This window comes from Nannobrachium achirus, assembly GCF_963921795.1.
Source record: "Nannobrachium achirus genome assembly, chromosome: 7".
Lineage (NCBI taxonomy): Eukaryota > Metazoa > Chordata > Actinopteri > Myctophiformes > Myctophidae > Nannobrachium > Nannobrachium achirus.
The window spans coordinates 51284414-51296426 of NC_137816.1; the positions used below are offsets into that span (position 1 = coordinate 51284414).

The 12013-nt window shown below is 42.6% G+C and overlaps 1 protein-coding gene across 1 annotated transcript in view; it reads left to right on the forward strand.

Annotated features, from left to right (window-relative positions):
* Positions 1-12013, forward strand: part of LOC308287880 (protein diaphanous homolog 3-like) — a gene marked incomplete at its 5' end in the record, with an annotated part of 315168 nt that overhangs the window by 169672 nt on the left and 133483 nt on the right. The window contains 3 exons of the mRNA XM_080729203.1: positions 1424-1518; positions 2048-2149; positions 11669-11908. Coding sequence (XP_080585329.1) covers positions 1424-1518; positions 2048-2149; positions 11669-11908 — 437 coding nt within the window. The remainder of the gene's footprint in view (positions 1-1423; positions 1519-2047; positions 2150-11668; positions 11909-12013) is intronic.

Consider the following 12013-nt stretch of genomic DNA (forward strand, 5'->3'; position numbering starts at 1 on the left):
TTGTGAGCTTGTAAATCGGCTAGTTTCATCACGCAACACCTGAGAGCAACCAAACGTAAAATGACTCTCTTTTCCACTAGTCCCTCCCTAATGTTTTAGTCTAGTTTTTATTTTGTTGACGAAATTGACCTTATATTTAGTCTTAGTTTTAGTCATCACAGCTTAGTTTTTATTTAGTTTTTGTCATTGAAAAAAATGTCGTTACAGTTTTAGTCGATGAAATCAACACTGTACTCTGGTGACAGAGAACGTCAATGCAGAGTGTTTTCACCGATCAGACTGTCTCAGCAAGAGCTGTGACGGGTAGAAGAGGGAGATTACAGCATGGTTGCAGTGCATAAACCGCTCATTACAAAGACAAATGAGAATTCAGTGGCGCATAGTCACTGGTCTAAAGACTTGTGTGTTAGGGTTCATTTGGTTCCATTTGTACACGGCCAGAGTTACAGACTTGTATGGGTCAATTTGGACCCCCCTAAAGGAACCCACAGAGTCCCTGGAATCCACTTTGAGAACCACTGTTCTAGGATGTCAATAACCCCATCCACATACATGAGATGCCACTAAATGGTAGTATTAAAATGATTGGAATCAGCTATAGTGTTTGCAGTCACTAGATTTTGAGCATTTGGACACGGATTCCAGACATATTTTCCTGTTTTTATTCACACTGTTTTCATGGCTTAAGGCAATCACCATCTCTTAACCGTGCACACTATTTGAATATGGCCCACAAACATTTCACAGTCAACAGTGTGCTTTGCTGGGCTCAGGCAGTGACATTTGTGGCACTCGTTGACCTGCAAAACAGTTTAGTCATCAAAATGTCAAAGACACAAGTGAAGGATTAAACTTTGCAAGCGACCTTTCTTCCTGTTCTCCGGGTGTGTACTGTCTCTGCTGTTTTGGTTTTGGAGATAACTTATACAGCTGTGTTGTTGTTGTTTTTGTTTTTAATCATTTAAATGACATGTTGTGTTTGTGAGTGTTCTCCGTGAGAGGTGCTATACAAATAAAATGTCCTTTTTCACTTACTGTTTTACAATCATTTACATAATGTGTTAAGACATTACCAATGTTTATGGCACCTGACAAAAAGATGACTCTTACGATATATTATTGTGGCACAAAAAAAACACAGTAAAAAGGCTATGCACCTAATGTGCTGGTACACAGTTAGACAGTGCTCTACACACCACCATAATCAAAATCAAAACACCAAAACACCAAAGTCAAGGAATATATCTATACCTGTGTGTGTGTGTGTGTGTGTGTGTGTGTGTGTGTGTGTGTGTGTGTGTGTGTGTGTGTGTGTGTGTGTGTGTGTGTGTGTGTGTGTGTGTGTGTGTGTGTGTGTGTGTGTGTGTGTGTGTGTGTGTATGGAATGGATGATATAATATTAATGCTTATTGTCCATGTGCAGCCATTTTCCTGGGTTCCTTCCGCATGCCTTACCATGAGATTCGTCAGATGATAGTGGAGGTAGATGAGGACCAACTTACAGAGCCTATGGTCCAGGTAAGGGTTGGGCCGTATGTACTGTTGCATAGTGTGACATGCTTCTTCTTAACTATGTTATATAATTATTAGGAATCTCTGAGGACAGTGGCTGTGTGTATACAGTATACACACGGCCTAATCACTTTATCAATTAAATCATGAACAGCAAATTAATTCAAAGTTGTTTCTTTCATTTTGCTAACCTTGTTAAAAAGGTTAATGCACCACGGTGCTGCCAGGAACTTTAAAATCCTTGAAAGGTTCTTAATTTGAAATTAACTTCCTTTTCACACTGCTCTTCACTTTGCTGATATGCACTGATGTCAAATGACTTTACTCCCACTAGGCACAAAAGGGTCTTAACTGTTTATATTTTAAACTTAATGAGAGGATTACCCAAAATGCAGGATTACCTGCCATGCTCAATATTTTTAGTGCTGGTGAAAAGATCAGTTCATTATTTTTTGAATGGAAATAAACAATGGCTCTGTGTTCTTTTCTCTCCTCCTCTACTCTCCTTTAATCTGCCTCTAATTCCTCTTTGTAGAACCTGGTGAAACACCTCCCCGAACAGGAACAACTCAATGCCTTGGCCAAGTATAAAAGCGAGTACGCTAATTTGTCAGAGCCTGAGCAGTTTGGCGTTGTGGTGAGAGCGCGCACACACACACACACACACACACACACACACACACACCGTGTTGTTTTTACCCAGAAGATAATTTGAAAATGCTCATTTCAAAATGATTATTGCAACAGTGCTGTACAGTATATTTAACCAATGTCTCCAACATGATTGTCTTGCTCTACTGTATTTTGGAGGAAAATCCATTTGCATTCCACTCCTTGCTGTGTCAGTTGAACTGTTTTTTTTTTTTTTTTTTTTTTTTCAAAAGTGATGCATAATATTAGAAGGTTGAAAATGGTTTGCATTTATTAAAGCAGTATAGTTTCATACGTAAGGGTTCAATGGATATTAGGGTTTTATGCCCATTAGTTGCGACCGTAAGGTCGCAGTTTAGTTGCGACCGTAAGGTCGCAGTTTAGTATGAAAACCTCCACCGGCCGTCCGTCGGTCACACGTGCGGTCGACCGCACGTCACACGTGCGGTCGACGTGTGATGAGGTCACGATGAGTCATCTATGCCCAAATATAGATTTCTAGGTCAGATGGCCCATAGAGTTTGTGATGTCAAACCTAGCAACCCAATATAAACAAACCTGATGTCAGACCTGAAGTATCCTTTTATACCCATATATGGAGATACAGAGATCTCCATATATGGGCATATTAGAAAGCCCATATATGGGCATATACGGATGACATCAGGGATATCCATATATGGGCATAAAAGGGACAGGGGCTTACAGTTAAGAGATCTCCATATATGGGCATATCAGAAAGCCCATATATGTTCATATACTGATGACATCAGGAATATCCATATATGGGCATAAAAGGGACAAGGACTTACAGTTAAAGGAGTCATCCAGACCAAAACACATATAGAGTTAAATCTGTCTTTTATCATACCCCTTTATACCTGCTTTATTCCATTTTTTTCATAGCTGCCCCTGTTGCTAGATTTCGGCTGCCCCTGTTGCTAGATTTCACAGGCCCTCTCATAACTAACAGAGTAGATAGACTTTATAGTAGTGCGGTTATTTCTTCAGCTTCAAAGTTAGTATTTTTTTATTGGATTGTGTTTACACAACGTCCTGAGACCAACCAAACCGCTGTTTTGACCTCACAGGCACCCTTACTTGTCAAACCGACCCCTCCCTCCCCTCCCTTTCTAGCCTCTCCTCTCCCTGCTCTGGTGCAGAGCAGAAGCCGTTTGACAAGTAAGGGTGCCTGTGAGGTCAAAACAGTGGTTTGGTTGGTCTCAGGACGTTGTGTAAACACAATCCAATGAAAAAATACTAACTTTGAAGCTGAAGAAATAACCGCACTAGTATAAAGTCTATCTACTCTGTTAGTTATGAGAGGGCCTGCGAAATCTGGCAACAGGGGAGGCCGAAATCTAGCAACAGGGGCAGCTATGAAAAGAATCGACTAAAGCAGGTATAAAGGGGTATGATAAAAGACAGATTTAACCCTATATGTGTTTTGGTCTGGATGACTCCTTTAAGAGATCTCCATATATGGGCATAAAGGGACAAGGACTGTTACAGTAGATATAGAGATGTCCATATATGGGCATAAATGAACAAGGACTGACAAACACTGAGATCTCCATATAACCTATGGGAATATAAGGGACGAGGACTGTCAGCTTGTAGACCTATTTTCTAAATATTGTTGTACATTAAAAACTTGAAATGGGTCGTTCTGCATAGTACTTGGGATTTGTTGATGTAAATGTTCACATAGAGTGTAATAATTGGTAAAACAAACTTTTGGCCTATTTGTGGAGATAAGCGACCAACGGTCGCTTATCTCCCGATTAGGGAGTCTTACTGGTATGAAAACCTCCACCGGCCGTCCGTCGGTCACACGTGCGGTCGACCGCACGTCACACGTGCGGTCGACGTGTGATGAGGTCACGATGAGTCATCTATGCCCAAATATAGATTTCTAGGTCAGATGGCCCATAGAGTTTGTGATGTCAAACCTAGCAACCCAATATAAACAAACCTGATGTCAGACCTGAAGTATCCTTTTATACCCATATATGGAGATACAGAGATCTCCATATATGGGCATATTAGAAAGCCCATATATGGGCATATACGGATGACATCAGGGATATCCATATATGGGCATAAAAGGGACAAGGGCTTACAGTTAAGAGATCTCCATATATGGGCATATCAGAAAGCCCATATATGTTCATATACTGATGACATCAGGAATATCCATATATGGGCATAAAAGGGACAAGGACTTACAGTTAAGAGATCTCCATATATGGGCATAAAGGGACAAGGACTGTTACAGTAGATATAGAGATGTCCATATATGGGCATAAATGAACAAGGACTGACAAACACTGAGATCTCCATATAACCTATGGGAATATAAGGGACGAGGACTGTCAGCTTGTAGACCTATTTTCTAAATATTGTTGTACATTAAAAACTTGAAATGGGTCGTTCTGCATAGTACTTGGGATTTGTTGATGTAAATTCACATAGAGTGTAATAATTGGTAAAACAAACTTTTGGCCTATTTGTGGAGATAAGCGACCAACGGTCGCTTATCTCCCGATTAGGGAGTCTTACTGGTATTGTTATTATGTTAACATAATGTGTCTTTCTGCAGGCTGTCACAAGTTACAGTATAATACAACCTATTTTTTTTAGAACTTTGTAGTTACGTTTCTTAACTTCTCATTTTCTTTGACTCTCGCTCTCTCCAACACAGCGCACAGGTGCTCACATGCACACACACACACACACACACACACACACACACACACACACACCGCACGCACATTTTATTTGAACATCCAGATTTGAAGCCGCAGCCGTACTTCGTTGGCCGTAAACGGCATGACACATTTGGAGTCACTAATTTATTCACATGAAAGGGCAAAACTATTTCCTAATCATGTCTGCCTCGCTTTCTTGCTGCCTTTTGGAATTATGCATGTGAAATGTACTGTAACTGTAACACATTTCCTGTGCCTTCCGTGCAACTCTGTCACTGACAGCACTTTGTGCCCTATTCAGCATTCCCCTGACCTATACCTGTTATACCAGTAGTTCTCCACGTTAACTGGGGACCCCCCCACCCTGACAAGCAGTAAGAGTTGAGGCATTACATTTTGCATAACTCGGTTCTATTGTGAAAATAGCAGATCTACATGCTCACAACGCCTGGCATTGCGAGGTGTTGTGAGCATGTAGATTGGCTATTTTCACAATTTCTGCCTCTGATATTTGACAATTTGACCAATGTTTAATTTGTCATTTTAGATCTATTAACCCATGTGTAGCCGATCCCGAGAATACTCGTGAAAAATACTCGAGTACTCGGAGTGCCGATCCCGAGTATCCTCGCGCTATATACTGTATATACAGTAAAGCTGGCAAGCTTACCGTACGGTCTGTTGGAAAGTCCTGGCACGATTGGACTCGCCGATTCATCATCATCGCGGATCCACGTGCACACAATAGTGATTCCTTAACATGGTAGCCGATGGTCTATCTCATCTTTAATGTCCATTTTCTCCAAAAAAACACTTTTGAAGCCAAGGATGGCATTGGATTCTCGCTATAATAACACAAGCTGAAAGGGAACGATCCGCCATTACTCCAACCGCATGGGACGATGATCACTTCCGGTGAATGACGTCAAACAGGAAATGTTTGCGCAATCAACTTCTGGCCTTCAAAATAAGAGACTGGCTGCGGACGGAGCAGGCGAAAGGCGCGCTGGACATTTAACCCGTTCATGTCATGGAGCACTGAATGGGTTAAAAAGTCCTTAAATTGTCACTTTAGAAATGTGCTGATAACCTCTATACACTTAAACGTTATGTTGGCTCGTTTACTGTTTAGAGAGAAAACACTGTTTAGAGAGAAAACCCCGGGGGGGAACCCCCCCCCGGGGTTCCCGACCCACAGGTTGAGAACCACTGTGTTATACAATGGGAAAAAATCGAACCTCTGTTCGAAGTGGAGCTGTGTGTGTGTGTGTGTGTGTGTGTGTGTGTGTGTGTGTGTGTGTGTGTGTGTGTGTGTGTGTGTGTGTGTGTGTGTGTGTGTGTGTGTGTGTGTGTGTGTGTGTGTGTGTGTGTGTGTGTGTGTGTGTTGCAGTTGATGCTCAGGGCAGGCTAGACTCAACAGCACCTCTCTGGTCACCCAGGGTTACTACATACAGGCTACATACAGACCCACCCACCCACATACCCACATACCCACCCACATACCTACACACGGCCACGTATAGGGAGCTTGTGTTCCACACAGCTCCAAAAAAGAAAGAAAAAGGAGAAGAAGGAAGTCAGAGCTGACAGTGGGAGTGTGTGATGGACAGGCCGGTAGACAAACGGAGAGCCAACTGCAGCTGTTGTGTGTGGCTCACCAGGGACATGTAGTGTGGAGCGAAGAGCCAGCTAGCTTACATAAATTGTTCTGTATGCATGCGTGGGCCCGGGGAGGCCTGCACTCCAACGCAACAGCGAAGCCCACAGGTTCAAAGGGAATTATTAATTTACCATTGTGCAAGCGCACACATTTTATCCCCACTCACATCTGTATGCAGCGTACAGCATTTGAACCTTAACTCATTTGTTTGTACCGTGAACTGAAGCGATAGACACATGCAGAGAATGCTGTCACTCACGTCAAATGTATGCGCTACTGCACGATATGGTGTTGCACGCTGACAATCTGCATTTTACAGTACCAGTAAGACTCCCTAGTCGGGAGATAAGCGACCACCACGTTGCATACACAAACTTTAGAAGGCAATCGTAGCCAATCGGGAGGGAATATGGGACAGATCCATGAAATGGGACAGATCCATGTTGATGTCATGACTGTAGAGATACTGTGTACCGCTTTGCGTGATTTTAGGCCAAAATCTGTAGGAGCTGTGTCCAAAAATTTGTCTTGCAAAAATCAGCCTGATGGTGGCTCTAGAAAAGGGCCATGTGAGAAATCAGCGAAGGAGGTTATGATTTGCCAAGGAGTTTTGTCAAGGAGTGTGTGTGCAAAGTTTGGCATCGATAGGGCCAACGGTGGCAGAGATAAGAGTAGGGCCAAAAGTGTGACGTGACAGGCAGACGGACTGACTGACTGACGGACTGCCAGCCGGTGGAGGTTTTGATAGTAGCTGCGACCTAAATGTCGCAACAAGCTCACAATATGTCACATCCCAAAACCCCGGTTGTCTTCAAACTACATTCCATTTTTGCATCTCCTTGATGTTGATAGAAATCCTTGTCAGAAAACATTTTTTGTGTGACTGGCGGGTCCTTGAATGGAATAGAAATCCTTCATCTAGGATTTAAACATGGGTTGTCAGACAGTGGAGATGGTTATTACAAGTTGCCAAAATATTTACTTTTGTGTGTGTGTGTGTGTGTGTGTGTGTGTGTGTGTGTGTGTGTGTGTGTGTGTGTGTGTGTGTGTGTGTGTGTGTGTGTGTGTGTGTGTGTGTGTGTGTGTGTGTGTGTGTGTGTGTGTGTGTGTGCTCTCATCATCATCACAATGCGGTATTTCATTTCTTGTAACTGTCTCCTGACATTTCTCTCTTTTCTCTTTACCCCCCCCCCCCCCCCCCCCCACACACACACACACACACACACATGCACGCATGCATGTGTACACGCACACAAACACACACACACACACCCTAACACTTCCTACGCCATTGATGCCTTCTGACTTCGACAAGACCTGAGTTGTGCTCTGCAATAATTGGGTTGCTGTGCTAGAGATGTTTATAAAATAAAATACAAAGGACTAGTGGAAAACTGTTATTTGACACTTTTTCATAGAAAATCCTAGAGTGTTCATTTAAATCTGAGTGTACAAATGTAACCTTAAGTGTCTTTATTTAAGGGACCCTTAAGTGATAGTTAATCTAAAAACATAATTTTGTATATATTATACACCCATTATATTGTGTACTCTGTCTACCCATAGACATAGACAGGTAGACGCCTCCTTCGGCTAGGGGTCGTATGCATTGAGCAACTAAGGGAATCTTCGTCGCTTCCATGTTCATTGCTTCCGCGTGCGTCACACATATGGAAGTCTGTAAGCCAATCAGAGGCAGGTGGGGGCTGGTCTTTACGTATGCAGCCTATAAGAACAGCTGAGCAGCGCAACATCGGAACTGGCTCTGTTGAATTGAATTGTGGTCCTTGGATAAGTCACGGAAAAGACACGCTGTGATTGGCCAGTAGTCACTTTGACTGACAGCGTTCCCTTAGTTTTTTCAGGAAGTCCGGTTTCGAACTTTTGCACATCGCTCCAATTAACTGCAGAGGCGAACGAGGCATCTAGCTCTTTATATCTGTGTGTCTACCTGCAGCCAAATTATCAGCACATTTATTTATTGTATAATTTTTTTCCAGTAATTGGTTCAATATACATATTATGTCATAACATACTTATGACAAATGTCCTAAACAAACATTTATTCTACAGGACAATGTCCCTCAGGATCAAGTGAGTTAAATTTGGCAGTGGTGACCATTGATTTCCCCAAAAAAGTGTCTAGAAGTCATACTAAATTATAAATAATAGTTTATGGACATAATAGCTTATCACATAAACAGAGAACCGTTTATTGTGACATTTACTGCCTCTGGAGTGATTTGAGGAAGTAAAAAATAAGTAATTGGAATAACATTAAACATAAAATGACCATGGATGTGTTTTCTTTGAGTTGTTACCCAATTATGCATCATGTTTGCTAATTAAGCACCATAAACATTTACACTGGTTACACTGCAATTATACTATGTATAAAAACAAGCACAAGGTGGATGACCTCCACTCGTTATTTCTGCTAATTTATTCAAATATGCAGATTATCATATTAAATATGCACACACAAAAAAAACAAGTGTGGTACACCTGATTATCACATTGCTATAGGATCTTCCCTGTCTATAGCTTTGGTTAGTTTCCTTCCTTTTTGGGCAGAGATGTTTGTGGTGAATAGGGATGGGACGATATGAACATTTCATATCACGATTATTGTGACGAAAGAAATCGCGATTTACGATATTATCGCGATAATCAAAATCCATTATCCTGGGGCGGAACGTTTGCCAAAAAATAGCCGAACTACAAACTCACAACGTGTCGCAATGTGACGCGTTGTGAGTTTGTAGATCGGCTATTTTTTGGCAAAGACATTTGCCAGAGTGAAAAAAAAAAAATACTGTCAAGTACGTATTTTATAATTACCTTTTACCAATTATAGAGGGTTTAAGTGGTACCGGATATGCAGCTCGGCAAATATAAGGTGAAGTGATCCCAGTGCATGACGGAGGACGATATCACGATAAATTAAATCTCCACGATACGATTATCATGGGTGTTTTTTATCACAATAAATGATAATATCATCGTCCCATCCCTGTGGTGAGTTGTACATGAACTTCCCTTCTGTTACTGCAGGGGTGAAAGGTATAAGCACAGTAATATTGAACTGCATTGCAGCTTGAATAGAAAGATATGCATTGAATTTGTCTGCGTTTGATGTTAATTGATTTGTTGCTATACAGCTAAATTCTTCTCTTATTTATTTGGCAACACTCGACTCGAGGGGGTGCGGTGCCCGGTGTCTAGTCGGTCGGATAGGTAGTTGTCCAGAACCGGATAGGTAGTTGTCATCCGACCAATATATCCGTCCATATATTGGCATATATGGACATACACTGACACACAACCAAAGTGTCCATATGGGCACAACGCTGATGTCATCAGGGATTTTCATACATGGGCATAAAAGGGACAGATGGTTCCAACAGGTACTCTGACCACAGTTCAACGGTTATTGCATAACCCATGTATGCATTGTATGCATTCCCAACTTGAATTGTTCCCGACTTGGATCGCCTCTTCGACCAATATGCTCTATACTGTAGTAGGCATATAGAGATCTCGTTGTCCAGGACCGCTTATCTGAGCGATATGCCCATGGCATATACTGAAAATAATCAGTAATTAAACCCCTAATACGATTTTTGCTTAAGTGATGATGGGTACACTTATTTTTAGAGTGGACGGTCTATTTTTTTAGGCTGTTTGGCACTGTTCGTAGTTTAATTCTACACAAAGCCTTAGCTGGGGAAATCTTTTCGACAGTAGAACTACGTCTTTGTACCCCATCACCCCATAATGACTCATAAAAGAGATTAAACGTAAAAAAAAAAAGAATTGACCCTGCTTGTTAGTGCCTTTTCAATTTCAGAGCAAGTTGATGCAGAACTGTAAAGCTGGGTTCAAACCTGAAGCTATTTCTTCTATTCTAGCCGCTTCTATTGCTTCACCCTGGTCATGCAGGTCTGCGTTGGTAAAAAAATCCCTTTGGAATCAAGGCAAAACACCCGGAAAAAAGGGAGTCCCAACTCCAAACACCAAAAACATGTCTGTGTCTCCGGACAACATCAACGCTGATTGGCTGTCAGGACGCGATGGGTGGAGTGGGGGTGAAGAGAAAGTCGCTTCAGTTGGATTTTTCCAAGTGGGGCAAAAATAGGAGGCGACCGTTTGCGCCGCGCTCGGTTGCGCGTCGTCTCGTCTTTGCATTCACTTTGTATGTAATCGCGCCGCTCGAACCATCCAAGTTTGAACCCAGCTTTTGACCTCTCTCTAGCTCCTCCCCTATAGAAAATGCAATGTCTGAAGAAGAAAAGTGCTCAGTTCTTTGCTCAGTAAAGTATCATCCTTTTTCTCTCCAGTGCTTTCCTAGAAAAGGGATGGTGTCATGGTTCAGCATTGCATGTGTTTACCTTCTTCTCCGTTGCACTGTAATCGTTAATTCTCCTGACAAGTAGACGCCACTCTGTGCTTGTTTTATTTTACTGCTAACTCTTCCACTGCCCCCCCCCTCTCTCTCTCTCTCTCTCTCTGTCTCTCTCTATAGTAGCCATTTGATAATGTTACAGTAGTTATAATTAAACCCTTGATGCAGGACATCATACCGCAGAGCCAGCTGTTGTGTGAAACAGATGATCTCTCCCCCCCACCACCCCACACACATGCACGCACACACACACACACACACACGATTGTTGTTGTGGCCAGACCCTGGGCTCAATGCAATATTTTCCAATTTACTGTAATTGTGTGAGAGTGGTAATCCAAGGCAGCCTATTGTATATTGCACCCCTCCGCACTCAGCCCTATATGGACACTAACTCAGCAATTAACTTACCAGACCCGGGTCCCAAATCAAATCACTGCCAGCATCTATTACTACTGCCTAGCAACATTTTGTTGGCGCACTGATTGCATAAATGTGTTTTAAATTGGATTGGCTGAACGGCACAAAGTAAAAAAAAAAATCATTGTAGTTAATATAGAAGTTTGACTGTGACCTCCCTCTCTCTCATTCTCTTTCTGCATCATTTCCTTCCATTTGTTCTTGTTTTTTTTAACTCTGCTCTTTCTCATCCTCTCTCTCTCCCTCCCCCCCCTCTCTCTCTCTCTCTCTCTCTGTGTTTTTGCATCTGTCCGCCGCTCTCCTCTGCAGATGAGCAGCGTGAAGCGCTTGCGTCCTCGCCTCAGCCACATCCTCTTCCGGCTCCAGTTGGAGGAGCAGGTGAGCAACATGCGCCCGGACATCCTGGCCGTGAGCGCCGCCTGCGATGAGGTCAGGAAGAGCCGTGCCTTCAGCCATCTGCTGGAGCTGGTGCTGCTGCTGGGAAATTACATGAACGCCGGCTCCCGAAATGCCCAGTCATTCGGCTTCGACCTCAGCTCCCTGTGCAAGGTGACAGACAGAGAACCTCTTAGTTATCTGATCTTTCCTCCGTCTCTCCCTCCCCGATATAAAGTATAAAGTACATGATCAAAGATGGCAAGCTCCGTTTATGAG